The sequence below is a fragment of the Hyphopichia burtonii genome (assembly GCF_001661395.1).
Source record: "Hyphopichia burtonii NRRL Y-1933 unplaced genomic scaffold HYPBUscaffold_3, whole genome shotgun sequence".
NCBI lineage: Eukaryota > Fungi > Ascomycota > Pichiomycetes > Serinales > Debaryomycetaceae > Hyphopichia > Hyphopichia burtonii.
Window position 1 is genome coordinate 1,644,826 of NW_017963730.1, and position 21,024 is coordinate 1,665,849.

Below are 21,024 nucleotides of genomic sequence, written 5' to 3' on the forward strand. Positions count from 1 at the left end.
TAAATATTCTGTCTATCCTCTCTTATTCTCTCTTTATATTAACTTTAAATTACGTTGTTCTATTTCTTATATAGCATTGTTCTGCTTCTATTTTTTTTTTTTTTTGTTCTCCTCCTCCCCCTTTACTATCTTTTGTTTTAATAACTAATCATGCTATTACCTCTTTGACTTTCTTTATTTTTTTTTCCATATATTATATGTTTACGTATACTGTAACACTATTCTTTTTAGCAATTTTCAATATAAACAAGTTGTTCTGCATCCTGTATAGATTTCGCGATAACAGAAAACGGTAACTACGCGGCTTTACCCAATTGATCTCCGTATATATATATGTATATATGATCTATTTACCAACTGGCCATCTAGTTTTAACCCCCATCATATTTAAGTCTTCATTCAATTCATCATTTTTAGCAGCAGCGGGACCTAAAAACTGTTTCATGATTTTAGCTAAAAGCGCTGCTTCAGTATGTTGTTTATCGGGATCATCATCCTTATCGTTAGAATTGGAATTAGAATTAGTACCAGCCCGACGACCAGGTCTTCTTTTAGCTGGAGTAGTAGTTGAAGAGCCACCACTATCACTGGCATTCCCATTACTCATACTAGTAAAACTGATATTACCATTAGTATCAGAACCCGAAGTTTTATCATAAAGGGGGCTTTGGAAAATTTGATGTTTAATATTCATATTTGATTTCAGTTTATTAGCTGCGGAATCTTTTGAAGTTGATGAAGACGACGAAGATTTTAATTTCAGCGGTAAGTCACCAGTGATCAAATCAAATTCTTCCGAAGTTATAAGAGGCATGAAATCATGCATCAATAAATCCAATGAAGTTGATGAAGAAGTATTATCAATAGAAGTTGCTAAAGGAGTGTGAGAAATGGAAGTTGATTGAGATTCATTATTCAAGATATCTTTCATTAGTGATCTAATTTGATTGTTGTAGTCAAGTTTTGAAATCCCATTGAAAAGTTTGGAGCTATCCTTTGATTTAATATCAAAATAATCATTTGATTTATTTAATACTTCTTCAAAAGTAGATTTTTGGAACTCGAAGAAATTTTTCAATTTTGATAATTTATTGATTGATAAATTATTCATTTTTTTATAATACTTATTTGAATCTTCATAGAATGACATTGAACTTTTCAATAATTCATAATTTGAATGTATTTTCAATCTTAGTAGTTCCAAATTCCTTTTGCTTTGTAAGTCATTGATTATATTTGATAATTCATCATCTTTAATTGAAGTTTCTTCATCATTAAAATGAATTTTAGAATTCTTTAAATTATTTAATTTGTCCAATAATTGATTTTTCTTATTGATATAAAGTCTATAACGTTGATCATCATTCAAGTTAGTTAATTTATTAAGTGACTTTTTCAACTCATTTCTTCTTTTCTCTTTATTAGTACCATTAGCTAATATTAAATCTTTATTGTATAAACCGGTTAGTAAATTTGAAGAGTTTATATCGTAAGAATTACCATCATTGGGGTCAAATTCTGCTGGATTTAAAAATTTTGAATCTCTAGGTACGATCAATCCATTTTTAGTTGATTTGTAATTAATTTTAATTCGAGGTTTTAAATCAATAATAACGTTATTATTACTGATTTGGGGATTTTCGTCATCATAATTATCATAAGCATTGGTGGTATCAATATTCAGAGCATAATCGATATAATCTTGTAAATCTTCTTTATTCGACATATCATCTATATCTTCTTCTTCTTCTTCTTCTTCTTCTTCCTCCTCCTCTTCTTCTTCTTCATAATCGGAAGGTTGGATTATTTGAGATTCATTTAATTTGTTTTTCGGTTTTCTACCTCTTTTACCCTTTTTCTTTTGTTGAATTAGAGGTTTACCATATTTTGAAATATAATCTTCATAATCTTTTATTGAGAAACCTTCTAAATTAGCTTGATTTTTTATATCAAATAATGAGCCAGCGGCACTTGCTACCACCATATCGATTCTTGGTAGTTTATTAGAAGCTTTCAAGAATTTATTAAATACTTCTGAAGGAGTTAAAGTAGATCTATCAGTATTTAGTAAATATGGCATATAATTTGGTGGAGGAAACGGTAAGGGGAGGGGAGGGGAAATTTGATCAATGACTGGAGGAGGTGGATAGATGAAGGGAATGGAAACCCCATCGTTGGTAGCATCATCTTCTTCATCTTCATATTCTTCTTCATCGTCACTTGGGTCGAAATGATTTACTGGAGGAATTGGAGGAGGAAAGCGATTAATGATGTATTTTAATTGATCAGAAACGTCTGGGTCATCCAAGTTGGTTTCAACGTCACTATAGAAGTCCTTCACTCTTAAAGGAGATTCTATCACTGGAATTATTGAAGAAGGAACGTTATTATGAGTTGGAGGTAATGAAGAAGCCGCAAAAGAATTTTTCAAATTTGAATATGGGAACGGCGGTAAAAAGGGTGCTGGTATTGACGATTCAATAGAAAATCCATTATTATTTTGATTAGTTCTAGGAACTGATAATGAATTATTTAATTTTCTTCTTTTAATAGTCAAATTTTTATCATGGTTAATATTGAATACAGCAGCCAAAGTTTCTGGAGTTGGTAAATTCATATCCGAGGGTTTTTTCAAAGACGAAGGATCCATTATGGAAGAAGTTTGCAAACCAGCAAGAAAATAAGAGGTTTGAACCTTAGTCAAGTTGGTTGAAAAATGGTTTTCAATAAAGTTTTCTCAAGTTAAGGTTGTAAAAAAAGGCCATTTCCCTGTTTTCTGGTAAATTTTTTGTGAGTGAGTGATTTTGTCGTCAGTGAGATTTTTGGCTATTCACATACCTGTCACGGTAGGCTACAAAGTGATACGGCTGATAAGGCTGGAGAGTTGATTAGAGGATTTGTCCTTATTAAAAGTGACCCACACCCTAATCCTCTGAATATAACCAACTACACCATAACTACCTGTAATACCACTACATGTTCTACAACTACATGGACTATAACTACATATAATACATATAATACATATATTACATATACATAACCATGTCCCGCATATTCCTATACTATAGCTACAACACTTAATGGACATCTAGTAATCCCAGCACAATATAAAACAAAAAGTTGTAGTTTTATGAAAATGCAAAAAAAAAGCTAAATTTCTACAAAACATGGAAATTACAAAGAATAAACAAAGCAGTACCACGTCACAAACAGTTAAACAATCCTTTCACATTATGCTCCACTACTGGTTTTACATACATATACTAAATAGTACACTGCCGTATAAACAGTACCATGTATAAACAGTATCACGTATAAGCAGTACCATGTATATACCCTGTATAAACAGAACCATGGATAATTAGTATACCGTATACTAATTATACAGTTACAGTACATACCTAGTTGCCACTGCTTCACTTGCACCTCCAACAAAGAAACGACTAGCAGCCACTCCCGTTAGTCCCCTGGGTTTACTCATATTAATGTATCTACAAAACGTATTATGCACAAATGTATATGTATGGATGTAAGACCGAATGGTTGCAATTTTATGAGCATCACGTGACACACACTCACACACACACTTAAAAACACCCAGACACCGCGCAACAAGCAGTTCCCCCATCGCCAGATTGAAAGTACCGTGGACGATAAATGTACGGAGGTGGCCTTCGGGACATTGCAGCCGTTCAACCACCACCGGTCAGATGCCAATGGAACCAGGACCTGGAGATCGTTGGAAGACAATTTGCAACATAACTGTATATGGGGTTCAAAGCATTGCTGTTTGTATGAATGTCCCCTGCACACAAAGTTGACAGTAATAACAAAAGAACAAAAGAAGAGAAAAGAAAATAGTAGGAGAAAGGCGGAATGATGGTGATGCTATTAACTTTGCTATTGGTCTTTGTATTTCTACCAATTTCACTGGTAATTTTCTTTATTGGTTGTTATACGATTATACTTTGTTAGGGTTTTCTATTTTGCCAGTGGATTGTATTTTGTTAGGACTGTATTTTGTTAGGACTGTATTTTGTATTGTATTCTGCTAGTATTGTAATTCTCGTAGTGTTGAGTGCTTTGTAGTGTTTTTGTTAGTGTTTTTTTTTAGGTTCTTTTCTTTTTTATTTTATTTTTTTTTTTGGTTTAAGTGCTTTTTTTTTTTTGTTTTAAGTGCTTTTTTTTGATTTTTTTTGATTTTTTCTGTTGTTTTCCTTTTCAGAATTCCAACTCAATCATTACTTCTCTTTCTTCCACTCTCGTATCACACTCATTCAATCAATCAATCAATCCACCTTCACCTTACTGGTCATATTCTTTGGCTTTTCCCAGGCTCTTTCCCCTTTATTACGCTGGTCTATCGTGATTAATTATAGTTTTACCACCATCCCCCTTTGTTCCCATTTATTAACCGCTCATTTACCATTTCCAATTGGATTCTTAATAATACTTGGTATTAATGTTTATTTGATATAAGAAGAACGCGTTATGCCTCCAAAAAGAACATCCAAAAGTAAATTCAATTATAAAGACCTTGTATTGGCTAAAATGGCTGGATTCCCAGCCTGGCCGTCATTTATAATGCCTCCAGATTTAATTCCATCAAGTATCATGAAGGTTAAAAAGAAATCAACCGAGTTCTGTGTAATATTCATACCGGATGGCGATTATAATTGGATGAACGAAAAAAATTTAGAAGCTTTAACCATTGAAAAATTGGATAAAAAATTAGAAAAAGTCCCCGATATGAAAAAATCAAAACAAAAATCAAAAAGCGGCCGTACCAATCATGTCACCGATGCTCTATTAGCCACCAAAGGATTGGAATTTGATGATTTCATGGATCAACTCGATAAAAGAAATAACGGTGATGAAATAGTCAAGGACGAAGACGACGAAGACGAAGAAGAAGAAGACGAGGAAGTGAAAAACGAAGATGGAGATGAAGAAGACGAAGAGGATGAAGCAGAAGAAGTAAAGGAGGAAACCGATGTCAATAAAATAAGGCCCAAGCGGAAAAATATAAAAAGAGAGGAAAAAGTATCGGAAGCCGATGACGAAGATGAATCAAATCAAAAAATCACTAGCAGACCATCTAATGGCAATTCCAACGGGAAAAGAATAAAAAGTGAACATGAAGAAGAACCCCCGACCAAACGTACTAACGGACACCGAAGAAGTGTTTCCACGCCATCCACATCCTCCTCCTCCTCCTCCTCTTCTAATAAATCAAAAACCATCACCGGATCAAGTGCAAAACTGTTGACCGAAGAAGAAAAACAGCATCAATTATGGCTCTGTCGAATCAAATTACAAAGATCATTGATTCAAAGAAACCAACCGGTTACCCCAACTAATTTAAAACAATTCCCACCTCCAAGTATTGACGAATTATCAGTGGCTAGATTAATACTACATCGGCTTGTTGAATTCCCAGTAAACATTGAATTATTAAAACAAACCAAGATTCATAAAGTATTAAAATGTATTTTGAAAGATGAAGAATTAGAATATCCCGATAGTTTTAAATTACATGAAAAATGTGAAGAATTATTAAATAAATGGAATTCTTTAATCGATGCTTTGAAATTAGAAAAAATGGTTAAATCAAATAACTCTTCCTTGGATACCAAAAATGATATTGATTTACAAAAAAATAATAATTCAAGATTAAGTAGTCAACCTCCTGATGAACTGGAAATATCAGCAGTTGAAACAAACGGTACTCCTAAAAAAAGAATAGATAACGGTAATCTAATCGAACAAAGTCCTATACTGAATACAAATGATGTTCCAGTAGCTGCATCAGTTGAAGGCTAATCAAAAGTTGCAGTGCAACTACATAAAGGGTACTTTCTAACCAAGCAAAAAAGAAAAAAAAAACAAAAAAGGTATCACCGTGAATCTTGTTATTCACTCCACAGGTTAATAGCTATGTATAAAGTGTTTTAATTCTACCTCTAAATTAATCAAATAGTTTATTTATAGTTGCAAAAACTAGTAGCCGTTCACATGTAGTCCAGATGGGGCGCCGGGTAACCTTACCGGGGAGGCAAGCCAGAGAACGGCGTGCGCCCACCGAATGTCGCTGGGAGCGAGTCGTCGTGTGCCAAACCGAATTGTGCGGGTACGAAAACACACCCCCTCTGCGTGCTCATATTTACCCTACACACCACCGCAAAAGCATGCTGTTAATTACCCTTTGCCCTTCGCAGGACCGCCAGTCGTAGACCACCGCTGCTGAGTAGGACGTCCTCACCAGTGAGCGAACAAGAGAACAACGACACCAACGGATGCAATTGAACCCGCCAATGAGAAGCGCAGGGAGTAAGTACCAGAGGCAAAGGGAATGATTGGATGTTTGTTCTTTGTGCAATGAAAAAAGTCAACGAAGAGCCAAAAAAACAAAAAAAAATGCAAAAAAAAAAAAAAAAAAAACATGAGAAGAGACTGAGAAAAGCGAAAGAGCGAAAAAAAAAAATTACTTAAAAACTCTTCTTTCCCTTCTAGTCTTTTCTTTCTTTTAATACTCCATTAATCATTAATATATTCTAAAATGGCTGAAGAAGATGTATGTGAATTCATGAGTGATCCTGGTAGATTGTGTATACCAACTCAGTATACTTGGATCGATTGATTTTTAGGACCAGGGATTGGAAAAGATTTTGTTGTACGTTGATGGGATCGAATTTTTCATCGACGAACGACAACAAAATTTTTTTCGATTGCCATCTCCACATAAAAAGTGTATATATATATACACTTTTTGTTATTTACGAACTGATACTAACTTATTCTAGCACACTTTCGAAACCGCTGATGCTGGTGCCGCTTTAACTTACCCAATGCAATGTTCTGCTTTGAGAAAGAACGGTCACGTTGTTATCAAGAACAGACCATGTAAAATTGTCGAAATGTCTACCTCTAAAACTGGTAAGCACGGTCACGCTAAAGTCCATTTAGTCGCCATTGATATCTTCACTGGTAAAAAATTAGAAGATTTATCCCCATCTACCCACAATATGGAAGTTCCAAATGTTTCCAGACAAGAATATCAATTAATTGATATCGATGATGGATTTTTATCTTTAATGACCGCTGATGGTGACACCAAAGATGATGTCAAAATTCCAGATGGTGATTTGGGTGAAGATATTCAATCTGGTTTTGATGATGGTAAAGATTTATTAGTCACCATTATCTCTGCTATGGGTGAAGAAGCTGCCATTTCTTGTAAACCAGCTCCTCAATCTTAAGTTGATTAAAAAGTAGTTAAATAGCTGTTTTTTTATTATTACTTTTGTTTCTATTATATAAATATTTTTGATTTATCAAGATTCTGCTTTTACTGTTCATTATATTGTAGTGCTTTTTCCCTGCAGGCCTTTTATTGTTGGAGACATAAAATATTCCCAAGAGCAAGCTATCTCTTACCTAATACCATAAAATAATTCATAGCTTTATCTAGAAGAATATCTAATAGAATATCTAAACAATAAGTTTTGTTAACTATCGTAAAGTTACTTCAATAGGTAGATTTCGGATGAAAAAAACAAAAAAAAAAAAAAAATTATATAAAAAAAAATGAACCGAAAACTAAAATAAAATAAAAAAAAGGCAAAATCGCTAACAAAAAAAAAAAAAAATGGACCAAAATATAGGCCCCTGAAGCAGAATTTACTCCTTAATAGATAGCTAGTTCATTTCAACAAGTCTGACCCTGGGTATCTGGTATATACGTTTTAAGATGGACCGTCAAGTTTATCTTAGCGTAAGAGCATCGAATGATGACGCTAGTGACGCAAGCTATTCCAATACTTCATTTGTTGGTAATACTCCATCAACAGTATTATTCTTTTTAGCATTAGCTGTTGGGGTTTTCATTGCTTTATTATTCATTTTTTTCACTATTCGATATTTTATTCGTTCTAAATACGGCTTACATGTTTACCCAATTACCCATCGAAGTATTCCATTTAATTTTTTAAGTGATGGTGACTTGAATAATCATTCAAATAATCAAACAAATAATTCCACAACAAATTATGAATTACATGAACAAATTGAATATATTCGAGCGCATCATTTTATAAGAGGTGAAATTTTAGAGAGAAGAATTAATAATAATTTATATTTCAATCAAGTTAGTCAATTAACAACAAATACTTCTACTTCAACCACCGATGCTGCCATTGCAGCAGCTGCTGCAAGACGTAGAAGACGCAGAAGAAGAAGAAGAAGAAGAAGAGGCGGATGCTATGCTAGAATGAAAAAATTGTCAGAACAAGAGGTTGAAATCTTGTTCCCCAGGAAAAGTTATTTTGATTGGTTAAATGGCGGTAAAGAACGAGATCAAGACGTTCGTGATGGGGTTTTACAAGAAGAAAATTTATTATATAAGACTATCAATGATTCTACTAGTAATCATGATGATACTTATCATGTTAATTCTTCTCAGGATAATGCTTTACGTGATGATGAAGATGATAATACAAGCTTATACGCTGATGCTTCTAATAATTTACCGATCAAAATGGTGAATTTATCCAAGGGATGTACGACTAAAGTTGAAGATGAAGATGAAGATGAAGATGATGAATTACATTTCACTTCTGGTACTTGTGCAATTTGCCTTGAAACTTTAGAAAATGAAGATACAGTACGTGGTTTACTTTGTGGTCACGTTTTCCATGCTGATTGTTTAGATCCTTGGTTAATTAAAAGAAGAGCTTGTTGTCCTATGTGTAAACGTGATTATTTCTATAAAAGTGAAAATAATCAAACAAATCAACAAAATAATGAACCAAATAATCAGCAAAATAATGAATCAAACGACCAACCAAGTAATGAAAACAATGACGATGAGTTAGATTCTGATGATGAATTCAGTTTGGATTATGACGCTTTCAGAAATGATCCTACTTTAAGAGCAATGCTACAGGAGCTCATTCCAACTTCTGAAAGAGTTCGGTTTATTCTTAATGATTCAAGCTTGAATCACCTCAATTTAGAAAATAGAGCAAACGAAGTGGCCAATAAAAAATATGGTTCGCTTCTCAAAAGATTTTGGTGGAGATTAATGGGTATTAAAAAACTCGATCTATTCAATTGGGCCGTTCTCTTTTTATACCACCAAGAGAATACCGATCTGAATCCCGAAAGTGAAAATACTAATGAAAATACTAATGAAAATACTAATGAAAATACTAATGAAAATACTAATGAAAATACTAACGAAAATGCCAATGAAAATGCCAATGAAAATGCTAGTCAACATGCCAATGAAAATGCTAGTCAACACGCCAACGGGAACACCCCAGAACCCCCAAACACAGACAATTCAAATGACCATACCACAACCGCAAGACAATCCCAGGATCTCGGCGAGACAAGGAATGTGGTTGAACAACGAGTATGATCATATGCATTCTATGAACTTTTGATTCCTTCAATTCTTGTATTTCTTTCTTCTTTTTTTCTTTCTTCTTTCTTTCTATATCCTCTTTAATTCTTGATCGGCCACAGCCCGTATATAGCTAATACCTATTCCCTGTGTATTCTATCCTTTTTTGTAGTTGTAGTTTTGCAACTGTCATACTGAACGGCTAAAACACCCGTACCTCCACTAACCAAAACCGAAAAAAAAAAGGACCGAAAACAAAGACAAAAAAAAACCCAAAAATCAAAAAACGAGAAGGAAAAAAAAAGTGAAAAAATTTGAAAGGAAAAAAAAAAAAGAGAAGTCTATCAATAATTGAATATAAACTCTATATTTGAAGTCGTCTTAATAGATTTTACATCTACTCCTGCTCCCTAACTAGAAGACGAAACATTATACAATATGGGTATGTTTTTTTGTCAGAGCTACCAGCTATTTGAAGGTGGGTCATGGTATAAGGATCGGATCATTAGTTTAAAAGTGAAAATTTTTCCTGAATTACATAACTGCAAAGTTTTGAAGAACTCGTTGGAAAAAGACTATCCATTACTGGGTGTGCCAATTGAAAGAGGTGCAAATCGATGCCAGAACGTGTAATATTTTGTGTAAAGACCCCACAGAAATGGAAAGAGATAGTCTAGGAGAAAGATCCATACCTTATGTATTAGATCATTTTTACTAACGTTGATATAGCTCCTCCAAAGAAAAGTGTTAAAATGGATTTAGGTTCATTCTTAGCTGATGAACAATTCGGTGGTGGTGGTTCTTGGGCCGATGAAGATGTTGATATGTCTTCTATTGGTGTCCAAGTCAACTCCTCTGTTGGTGTTCCATCTGCTGCTGGTTCTTTTGCTTCAAGAGAAAGAAACGAAGATTCTGGATTTGAACGTAGAAGAGAAGAATATCCAATTCCTGATGCTCCTCCATACAGAGCTAGAGTTAATAATTTACCATATGATATCTCTGAAGGTTCTTTAATTAGATATTTTGAAGATAAGTTAGTTGCTCCAGGTACTGTTACCGATGCTAAAGTTCCTACTGATATGTCTACCGGTAGAGCCAAAGGTTTTGCTTTCATCACATTCCAAGAAAGAGAACTTTTAGAAGATGCTTTAAAATTAACTTTATCTGAATTTAATGGTAGAAAAATTTTTGTTAATGTTGCTGCTCCTCAAAAACAAGATGTTTTCGATATGGATTGGACCTCAGTTAGAGGTTCTGGTATTCCAGCCCGTGGTGAAAGATCTCAAAGAGAAGAAGCTGAATTAGATTGGGGTTCAGCAAGAGGTTCTGGTATTGCACCAAGACAAAGAAGTAATAGAGGTGAAGGTAGACCCAGAAGAGAAGAACCAGACTTAGATTGGGGTTCAGCTAGAAATACTGCTTCAACCTTACCTCCAAGAGAAAGAAGTAATAGACGAGAAAACTCAGACAGACCTCCAAGAAAAGAAGAACCTGAATTTGATTGGGGTTCAGCTAGATCAACAACCACAAACTTACCACCAAGAGAAAGAAGTAATAGAGGTGGTGATAGACCAGAAAGAAGACCAAGAAAAGAAGAACCTGAATTCGATTGGGGTTCAGCTAGATCAACAACTACAAAATTACCTCCAAGAGAAAGAAGTAACAGAACCGAAAAGAAAGATGATATTGACTGGACAAGGGGTCAAGCTTTGGAACCACGTCAAAAATCAAATAGAACTGCCAACAATAAAAAGGGTAAACAAGATAAAGAAGCTGAAAAACCTCAGGGCCCTCAAAAATCTTTATATGATGTCTTAGCTGTTGAAGGTGACTCTGACGAAGAAGAATCAAAACCAGAAGTAACCAAACCAGAAGCTCCAAAACAAGAAACTGGTTTAGAAGAAGCTACCTCTAAATTGTCTGTTCAAGAAGAATCCAAGACTGATGACGGTTGGGAAGTTGTTGGTAAATAATCTCGCTGACTTACCTCATCTTCATTCACCGTCTTCTTGCCATTACCGCATTATTTCATCCACAACAACCAACGACCTCCCTTGATGTTTATATAGATCCTAGACATTCCCTATTTTTGCACCAATTTTTCGTTTCGTTTTACTTGTTTTTCCTATAATTTTTTCTCTTCTCTTAATGTGTATTCTTAAGCACTATGACAAACTGCATGTACTCTTAACAAAAAGGTAGAAAAGAAAAAAAAAAGATAGCAATAAATATGTATTTTATTAATGGTTGTAATAGGATAAGTTGTAGAATAGAAAGATTGCGAAAACTGACAAACAGCTTAACGTTTAATCGGGAGGGAAAAAAAAACGACAGAAGGATTAGAAAAACTGAGAAATAACTAAAGAAAAAAGTAAACTGAACTATAAAAGTTCTAATTCTATACTAATCGATTTATTCGTTAACTCGAAAGGCTCCTTTTCACAATGACTGAGGAGATGCAAGATCATGGGGCGACTGGCCAGGGAGACGTCAGTGATGGTCAAAAGGCAGTTAATTTCTATCTTATAGAGGAAAAAAGTACGTTGAGAATCGCAAAACTTTGAAACCAGGTCAAGCTTTATACTAACCAATCATTCTAGATAAATATGAAATATCGGTCCCTTCACCACTAGATAACCTAATGGCATTGTACGGTCTTGAATCAATTACACGCTCTTTAGCAAGAACCAATCCAGATGGTTCTAAAGGTGTCAAACTAAGAAAATCATATAAAAATCATATTCAAGATTTACCCGGGAAGCACCAAATTCCACCAACAAAAGAGCTCCCAGCTTCTCTTCTAGACCCAATGGTAGCTCAAGCCCCTGATATGATTAAAGAAATTGACCCTCAGTTGTTGGCGCAGGCGTTGAAGTTTGATAAAACGCCAATTAAGGGTATACCTGGTTTTAATACTGCAGATTTGGCAATTAATGACCAGCAAACATTGATGAGAACTGATGATATGAGTGAAAATGACGAATATGGTGGTAAGAAGTCGAAACGTAAAAAGAAGGTTCAAGCCAACGGTGGTGACGTTAAAAGACAGCATATATAGCATACCGTTTGCAAACATGTACGAAACAATGTTTTTATCCTAATGACCTCATGACATCTTCTAATTCACCAAGAATTATAGGCTTTCAACTCTTGTATCTTATTTCAACTTTCCATTCTTGTTATTATTATCTTAATTACAAACTTAAAAATAAAAAAATTATTTAATAAATTAATATATTAATTCTAAACTAGTGTAGTAATACATAAACGAGAATTGAAATTATAATTAAAGTAATTTACAATGGCATTTGCTAAGGCTCGGACATAACTGTCAGCCCTTCTTCGGCAAGTTCAGATACTTGGGTAAACTTAACGTATTTCTTAACTGGTTTTAAGGGCTTGTTTATAAAATTCTTACCCAGTCTTCTTTTAACACTCATCTTGTTCCTTAATAATCTACCAGTGTGACTTAATAAAGTTTTGATGATTAATTTTTTCATCATCATTGTCACTTCCAAAACTGATAAAATTTCGTTTTCAATTGATAATTCAGGTAGTTTGATCTTTAAATTTTCAACATTTAATGCACGACGATAACCCTTATTACATTTAATAGAAAGCAGAAGCAAAAACGGATTGGCCTTGAGCGAAACTATACTCAAATAGCTCTTCGATCTATGAATCATTTCCTCAATATCATTATCAATCACTCCTTGAGAATCACTACTGCCAGAAATGGACAATGCATGATTCGACATTTTGCTAACGTCCCTATTGGATTTTTTCCGAGGGTTGGTATGAGAAGCGTTTTCGTCAAATTTGACATTTTTATTGGTTCCATCAAGTTGTTCAACGAATCCTTGGGATTGAGTATCACCGGCAGATGAATCATCGTAATCAGATTCACCAACTGAATCATCGGATTGAGTCTCAATGTCTTTCAGTTTATTCAATAATGGACTTTCATTGATTGATTCCAATTCAGTTCTAAATATAAAGTTCATTAATTTTTCACCAGTTATTTCATCAATCTTGATATTTAACGGCTGCGAATTAACTTGAAAATTTTCCATTATTTTGATTCCACCGATGGATCTCTTCATACTCCAATCAACATTGATTAGGTTTTGCTCATTGCTTTCGAATTTGGGTGCTTCTAAAGGTTCCAAAAATCCTTGATAATGTGCATTAGGTAATAAATTGAATCCTTGCATCATCTCAATTTGTAATTTATTGTCGTTGGAATTGTCTTCCTTTATTGTTCTTGTGTAACGACCGTGAGCAATTGCTATATCTAAAATAGGAGTCCTGTCATCTTCAAGCATGTGCAAGATGATTTGATCAGCTTTCAAAATCCATTCTGCCTTCGGTTGAGCACCATTACCCGCCTGATAGATATCACCATTCAAAATAGATTGCATCATTAAATAGATATCAGTGACAACATTTCCCCTTTCGATGTTCAACATCAAGTAGTCATTTAGACTTTCGTTATCGAGCATGCTTTGTCTAAAGTTATAGTTATTTGACAAAATATTCATCAATTGATAGTATTTGTGAGACGAGCTCAAATTTGCATGTAAAGCCCTTAAGTCTTGAAAATCAATCGAAAATTTCAATTTTTCTAATTTTTCACTTAAAGATTTACTCATAGGTTCAGAATAAAAAAGTAAGCTAGTCACAATGATGTACAAAGTAAAGTATTGTTTTGATGTAGATGAAATGATAAAATTTGGCATATCCACCCGAAGCCTATTGGAGATGCCTTCAGACTGAGGAGGTTCTGGCTCTTGTTTTTCTTCTGAGTCTTGATCATTGGAACCCCCTTCCTCTATTTGAGACAATTTACTTGCCATTGGCTTGATCTGATCGTAAGTTACCATCAAGGAGGATTTCTCAACCAAAAGTTTGTCTTTACCAGCTAAAACACCATTCTTACAAATTTCAATACCTAACCACGGTGGCCAATTAGTCTTTGTACCATAAGAAGATTTATTCAAAATCAAATTATTGGAATGCTTGGTATCATTTTTCTCGATAACAAATATATTTGCATCTTTCAACATAAAACCATACCTCTTTTCTAGTTCTTGACCATTAATAACCAATGAATTCGTTTTTTTATCAACAACTGATATAATTTTAGCATCAATTCCAGGTGCTGCGATCAATACAACAGAATCAGGTGCATCTTCACTTTGAAGTTGAATTTGGGGAGAAATTATTTCTATCATAAAATCTTCATTAATTTTTTCGTTATCCTTGACTCTTCTGATTATTTCATCAAAACCATTGAATCTATCTTTCGATGTTTCCTTTGTTTTAGTGGATTCCTTAGTTGAAGAATTCAGTTTAATCTTATTAAAGCCACTAGTTATTGCACTGAGTTCGTCACTAGTAAATCTGTTTTCATTTCTATGAATGAGTTCTTCTAAGGTACTTATTGATTCATAAGATAGATACTTTTTGAAAGAACTTTTCAACTGAACAAAGTGAATATATTTCAATAGAAAGTTTCTATTATTGACATTCCATTTGAGGAACATACTAATCAATACAAACTTATTGTGGAAATTTTCTTTGCTCTCGGCGTTTGAAGTGTCAGTGTGAGCGTCAGACCTATTGATAAATCTTCTTTTTTGATGTCTGCATTCGTCAATATCTCCTTTTAAAGAAGCTATTCGGTTGTTTAAATTCTTGTTGGAGTAATTCTTGGTCCTGTTCTCCTTGATCTGCTCCCTCAACTGTTCAATTCGATCATTGAACAACTCAATCTGAGGGGTATAAACATCTGTTGATTTTAAAAGACAATCATGGGTGGACTCAGATCCCAATTGAGTGTTCGTCTGTTCGGACTTATTCGTTTCAGTATCTCTCAAGTAAGAAAATCTCTTTGAATACATTAAAGGATAAATATCTACCTTTCTTGGGTTTGAGTTTAAGGATGGAAGATATGCTTCTTCATAGTCAAGTATGTCAAACCATTGATCATCATTGTCGAAATTATTGTAGTGGGAATTGCTTTCATTTTTAGCTTTCTTCACAGAATAAATATCCTGGTCGAAAACAGCATGCATCAATCTCAAATCAATTCCAGATAGGTGTACTTCACCAATATTAAAGTTCATCTTCATAATTTTCTTATTTCTAGATAACCCTTCATGGACTTCAATCCTTGGTTCCTTTCTTTGGTGAAGATCAACAATGAAGTCATCCATTTTAGCTCTTACACCAACACATTCTATACTGTCCTGTTCGGAATCTATAGTTTCATCTCGATAAAGATGAGAAATGAATAATGACTTGAATCGAAATTGGAACTTATTTGTGAATAAATGTTGGGAAAACTTCATGGATTTTTTCAATTCACCAAACATCACGCCCCTTCTTATTGGCAACATCATGTTACCAGAGAATAATTTCCACCAAGAAAAGAACTGTTTAAAAACACCAGGACTTAAATGGATAGCATTATAACTACTTTCTGTATTAGCAGAAAGGGAAATGGCCATATGAAGCTTATCACTTCGGAACCCAGCATAAGAATCATGATCTTTTCCTGTAAAATCAGGATTGTATAAGTTGATCTCATAATGAGGTTTGCATTCGTCAGTTACTTCGTCTGAGTCTGGTGATACTGACCTCTGCAAAATAAAACCAACCTTGAAGTTAACACCTCCGTGTAAATTAAGAACTTGTTTTTCAACCAAGTCTGACTGCACCTCGAAGGGATCTATGGAGTCACTAGACGTATCGTCCAAGTAGTATGCGAAACAAGAAGAAATGAACCTCTTAGTATTAGGCAAATAGACAAATTTCGAGCTCTCACGGGTCCAAGAAAGAAGAGGAGAGATGAGGTAATTTGGAATGTACCATGAGATTTTGTCTGATTTAATATCGAAAAACAGGCGAGAGTCATCGTTTTCATTCACCTTCCATTCCACATTATCACTGAAAGCCAATACAAAACCAGACGAAGAATCAAACAAGTCATAAGGATCACGAGAGCCCTTAAACGCAACCTCAAGGCCATTAGAAGGACCGGTGATTATCTTGAATTTACCATGCATGATAAGTCTCAATTTATCCCAGAATCCCAATTTCATCGAGGGGTCAACTGGAGGTTTGGAAAACTGATCGAAATTTAGCATGACCTGCTGTATTCCAAACTGATAAGATTGGCCCCACACAAACCGGGAGGGTAGCTTTGAACCAAATTTTACTTGAATATCAGTATACAACTTCACTGTAGATAAGGACTTCTCAATGGTCAAAGAATAATGCTTATCCTTTTCGATGTTTTTCATGTGTTTTGTTAACGGGATATAAAGCTTTCTTAAGTGTTCAGCCTTTTTGATTAAGGCTTCAGAAATAACAAGATGACCTTCTAAATTGAGTGCTTTTTCGTGAGAATCAGGAGGTAGATGGAGTAAGGGTAACGGGTAATCTCGAAGATGCATTCTTAGTTCTGTCAAGGTGAGTTGGATATATGAAGGAAACATCAAAGAGTATTTGGTACTCTTTGGAACACCTTGACCCATATCATGGATAAATTGGGGTAGATCGCGAAGGTCAAACTTGGTTGTTTGTAAATCAAGGTCAAAGCCATCCATTATTACTGATAGCAAAGGAGCTTGGCTCATGTAAGCGACTATCTTGGTATTTTCGTTTCTTGCTAAACTGGCTTCATTTCCAAATAAAAACTTTCTATTAGAAACAATTTCATCATTGAGCCTATCCTTGTACAGTCTTATTTTTCTGACCCACTGAGTAGAAAAGGTTTTAAGCAATGTTTCATACTTATCTTCAAGATCTACTTCATTATGCTCATTCAATTCATTAGCTGCTCTTTCTTCGAAGAGAGAAATTTGTTCTAAACGTTTACGCTGTTCAACGATACCCAATTGGTAAATCACACTTAATTCAGATTCAAATGGATCATCTTCCATGCAAAAGGAAAGCCTATTAGATGTGATTTTCATTTTAGGTACTTTGACAGTTTTCGATTCCTTAGGCTTGACGACGTTCACTTTCAGTTCATTATTGCCCTTCATAGCATGCACTAAATGTTTCATGGTCTTAATGGAAATGGACAAGTTATCAAACAATTGATGAACAACGAAGGAATGAGGCTGTATCAATCTTATTGATTCTGAATCAACGGCTATCTTGTGACTCAAATCAGGGTCATTAACATCAATTTTTAAGCCATCAATACAAGCCAAACGACTCCAATATCCTTCAATGGTGGGCGAATCAGCAAGAATCCTTGCAAAACTATTATCTACCCTGAGAACACCATGAGAAAAGATGTTGATGAGGTTGAATAATTGTAACTTGATTTTGAAATCATCACTCAAGTGGAGTATTAAATCCGATTTAACTACTTTTACTTCCCCATGTAGAAAGTCTTTCAACTTTTTAGGTTGTAAATGGCGATTAGAGATAGTCCTTTGACTCGAAAACCGTTTCATATCATTCTTGAACTTCCTTGTGATTGACTTAAATGGATTGATAAAGATTTCTTTGATGAGGTATATAGAACCAATTATCGTCATAAGTTTATAGCGATCGTAGGACCCTCTTAATTCACCGACATTACCATCTATCCTTAGTTTCTTTTGGGAGTTCTGAATCACCGCCCCAACTTCTATGTTGAAATTTGGAACGCTAAGGAAATTCTCAAATTTTTCAGTGACTAAATCATTTCGTACTGAACTATTGATTTTATTAACTTCAATATTGAATGCCCAGAATAGTATATCAGAATTATTTTCTGATAATAAATTAGACGTAAGAGTATCCTGCGAAGTAGCCATTGAAGGTGGTATTAGGCTGTCAGTTGAGGAATGGGCAGTGGACGAAGGGATATCCAAAGACAGTTTTCTAGTGTCGTTTTTTATTTTTGCTTTGAAATCATCAAAGGTGAATTTGACTGCCCTAAGGTTATGATTTGAAGAGCCGAAATCCTTATCAAATCCATTTCCAAAAACTTGTGATATATAGTCTTTGCCGATAAGAACGGACCTCGAACCTATATGAACATGCGAATGAGAGACCCTGAGTTCAGCTTCTACCAACCAATGAGGTAAAACCTTGAATAATTTTGATTCCAATGATGCACCTTTAAGATCGGCTTCCGATGCTGGCGAAGACAATAGACCAGGCGAGGCCAACATAGGATGGAACAAAGGATACACACTTCTTTGTTTGATTATTTCTGAATTCAAGAACAAATTTATAAGACCAGTATTCATATCACGGTCGGTCATTGTAGTAACATCCATAAAGAGTCTGTTTATTCCGACAAGAACATCTAGCTCACCCAAATCCACCATAAGTTCATCGATGTCAATTAAGGATTTAACTCTTAAATTTTTTAAAATATCAAATTGAAAATGGGCAGATCTAAGGCTTAGGATTTCCTTTTTGATGATCTCATTTGTATAATTAGCTGACTCTATATCACTTTTTTCATGATAAGTTGTACATGGATGCAATATATGGCATTTAGCATCATAATCTCTGGCAGCAGTGGTCATAACGTGAACATTAAGTAAGGAATAAGAAAAATTCAATATTTGAATACGTTCATGTAGCTTATCATTATTTCTAATGATAAGTCTTGGTTGTTCAATAATTAGCTTAACATCTAGACGTGGGTAGTAATCATTAAGAAGCTTGAAGAATTTGTTTTTAAGGGGAGAGCTTTTGGCAGACGAGCCATTGACAGAGCTACCGGCTTCATAGTTTTTCTTATTCGGAGAACTGTTCTCGTAGTCCAACTCAATTTTCGTTTCGTCCATGTCGTCAGCATCTTGAGAGCTATAACTAGTATCTGATTCATTATAGTTATTCAGTAATAAATTGCGTTGCTCTTGTTTGATTTCCTTTTGTTGATTGTTAAAAACAGATTGGTTGTGGCTATCTGCTCCAGTATGAGAATAAGCAAGGTAGCTTTCATCGTTATCATTGAGATCGATTTTTTCCAATCTTCTAGCTAATTTTCTATTTTCCCTTTTCAAGTCATTTAGTTTCAAAAACTTTTTAAGTAAAATAAGATTATAAAGAAGAGAAGATAATTGAGCAGTGTCAACATCTAAAATTGGACTACTTGCGGATGAGAAAAATTCAACCATACAGTTTTTAAAACCGTAACCATTTGCCAAGTTATCCATGATATTACTTTTGAAAGTGAAACTGTAGTTAGGGATATTGAGAACTTCATCAGATTCGGCAAAGTGTGTTTTTTTGATCTCATCGTAGACTAATTTTGAATAATCAAGTTTCAATAATTGAAATGAAGTTGTAGCATGGAAAGGTTTATCAACTTTTGGATCAAATAAGACTTCAAACCCAGCCGAACCCTCATATAATTTTTGTAAATTTACAGACATTGATTTTATGTTTAAGGAGACTGAAGTTCTAGGATGTGATTGTTTAAAATATTCTGTAAAAGTTTGATTATCTTCGGTCGTTGCAAAAGGGATTTCTAAAAATGAAGTATTTTCAACATGAATTGAAATTTCATTTATGGCTGAATAAATTTTATTATGAAGTTTAACAATTCTGTTTAGACGTTTTTGAAATTTAGAATCATTATTTTCTTTCAAAGATTCTGATGTTGATGGTGGACTTTTTGACGATTCAGCCGGTATATCATAGCGGAAACTATCACTTCTTGGAAAGTTGAAATTATCAAGATCTATATCATCTTCATCTTCATCTGTGGCCGCATCCTGATCTTGTTGTAACCCCAACCCATCATTTTCTTTACTTAATTTTTTGATTAGATACTTAAAGGTATTGAAAACTGATACTTTAACATCACTAGTGAATATTTTCAATTGGATATTTTGTAAATCACCATGAAACATATGAATGGAGTAATTTAATTGGAATCTAAAAGTCCCTAAAGAAGAAGGAGGTAAATGCTCCATGACGGTAGCAGTATTACGAATTTGAACATTTGTTGTTACAATGTTTGAGTAAAATTTAATTACATCATCATGTCTTTTACTATACCTTGACAGGATAGTAAATTTAGCATAATCAATTCTAGTTTTGAACTTAGCAGAGCTTGTTATTGAAGTATTTCTTATTTCAATATCAATTTTAGGAATATGTTTAAGAATGAATCTCAGTAAAACTTTGGCAAGTCTATTAGCTGGTAAGACTGAAATTTTAGTCGAATTTAAATCTTCTAGTTCTGATAACTCAGTTGGTTTTCTATTTTTTGGCTTATTTTTCAACTTCGACTTCCCATGTTTTTTATTAATGGTATCGTCATCATTCAACAACGTTATATTAAGATCATCCAAGATAATCATTCGAGTGTTCCCCCATAATCTGAAACGAAGGGACTTCAAGTTTATGACAATCTTAGAAGAACAAAATGATAATCCATTGAACAGGACCCCATTATTGATTGAAATTGAGCATAAATGGAAACCAGTAATCAATGCAATAAAGTACCATGAAAACCACCAGCATGCAATTAAACCCAATCCGTAATAAACGATTTTCATTAGCATGATGAGTCGCTTGCCTTTTTTATCTTCTTATCCTCTAGGTTCCTAGCCCACAATGTTAATGTAAATAGTGCAATTAATGCT

At 34.2% G+C, this 21,024-nt stretch overlaps 6 protein-coding genes across 7 annotated transcripts; 4 read left to right on the forward strand and 2 right to left on the reverse strand.

Annotated features, from left to right (window-relative positions):
* Nucleotides 1-309: 309 nt before the first annotated feature.
* Nucleotides 310-2,727, reverse strand: FGR47 (Fgr47p). The gene has a single exon (XM_020222743.1). The coding sequence runs from the start codon at nt 2,648-2,650 to the stop codon at nt 347-349; it is 2,304 nt and encodes a 767-aa protein (XP_020077279.1). The 5' UTR covers nt 2,651-2,727; the 3' UTR covers nt 310-346.
* Nucleotides 2,728-4,225: 1,498 nt separating this feature from the next.
* On the forward strand, nt 4,226-5,877 carry HYPBUDRAFT_152803 (uncharacterized protein). The gene has a single exon (XM_020221207.1). It carries the CDS (start codon nt 4,555-4,557, stop codon nt 5,824-5,826), a length of 1,272 nt encoding a protein of 423 aa, XP_020077280.1. The 5' UTR covers nt 4,226-4,554; the 3' UTR covers nt 5,827-5,877.
* Nucleotides 5,878-6,557: 680 nt separating this feature from the next.
* On the forward strand, nt 6,558-7,355 carry ANB1 (translation elongation factor eIF-5A). The gene has a single exon (XM_020221208.1). It carries the CDS (start codon nt 6,852-6,854, stop codon nt 7,260-7,262), a length of 411 nt encoding a protein of 136 aa, XP_020077281.1. The 5' UTR covers nt 6,558-6,851; the 3' UTR covers nt 7,263-7,355.
* A 261-nt stretch (nt 7,356-7,616) lies between these two features.
* Nucleotides 7,617-11,635, forward strand: HYPBUDRAFT_152805 (uncharacterized protein). Of its 2 annotated transcripts, XM_020221210.1 has the most exons (2): nt 7,617-9,418; nt 10,114-11,635. In XM_020221210.1, exons 1-2 carry the CDS (start codon nt 7,754-7,756, stop codon nt 11,380-11,382), a joined length of 2,934 nt encoding a protein of 977 aa, XP_020077283.1. In that variant the 5' UTR covers nt 7,617-7,753; the 3' UTR covers nt 11,383-11,635. The 2 variants fall into 2 exon arrangements, with proteins under 2 accessions (XP_020077283.1, XP_020077282.1); XM_020221209.1 differs by lacking the exon at nt 10,114-11,635 and having other exon boundaries at nt 7,617-9,464.
* A 189-nt stretch (nt 11,636-11,824) lies between these two features.
* MED19 (Med19p) lies at nt 11,825-12,599 on the forward strand. The gene is made up of 2 exons (XM_020219681.1): nt 11,825-11,947; nt 12,010-12,599. Exons 1-2 carry the CDS (start codon nt 11,854-11,856, stop codon nt 12,465-12,467), a joined length of 552 nt encoding a protein of 183 aa, XP_020077284.1. The 5' UTR covers nt 11,825-11,853; the 3' UTR covers nt 12,468-12,599.
* A 121-nt stretch (nt 12,600-12,720) lies between these two features.
* Nucleotides 12,721-20,943, reverse strand: FMP27 (Fmp27p; the record flags this gene model as incomplete). Its single annotated transcript, XM_020223539.1, has 1 exon — nt 12,721-20,943. One exon carries the CDS (start codon nt 20,941-20,943, stop codon nt 12,721-12,723), a length of 8,223 nt encoding a protein of 2,740 aa, XP_020077285.1.
* Between the last annotated feature and the right edge of the window lie 81 nt (nt 20,944-21,024).

Excerpts from the sequence above, each read along its gene's own strand:
- FGR47 (XM_020222743.1), bottom strand. The coding sequence starts at position 2,650 with ATGGATCCTTCGTCTTTGAAAAAACCCTCGGATATGAATTTACCAACT.
- HYPBUDRAFT_152803 (XM_020221207.1), top strand. The coding sequence starts at position 4,555 with ATGGCTGGATTCCCAGCCTGGCCGTCATTTATAATGCCTCCAGATTTA.
- ANB1 (XM_020221208.1), top strand. The coding sequence starts at position 6,852 with ATGCAATGTTCTGCTTTGAGAAAGAACGGTCACGTTGTTATCAAGAAC.
- HYPBUDRAFT_152805 (XM_020221210.1), top strand. The coding sequence starts at position 7,754 with ATGGACCGTCAAGTTTATCTTAGCGTAAGAGCATCGAATGATGACGCT. Across the intron at positions 9,419-10,113 it reads GGAATGTGGTTGAACAACGA|ATCATTTTTACTAACGTTGA; the intron begins GTATGATCATAT and ends CTTATGTATTAG.
- MED19 (XM_020219681.1), top strand. The coding sequence starts at position 11,854 with ATGACTGAGGAGATGCAAGATCATGGGGCGACTGGCCAGGGAGACGTC. Across the intron at positions 11,948-12,009 it reads CTATCTTATAGAGGAAAAAA|ATAAATATGAAATATCGGTC; the intron begins GTACGTTGAGAA and ends CAATCATTCTAG.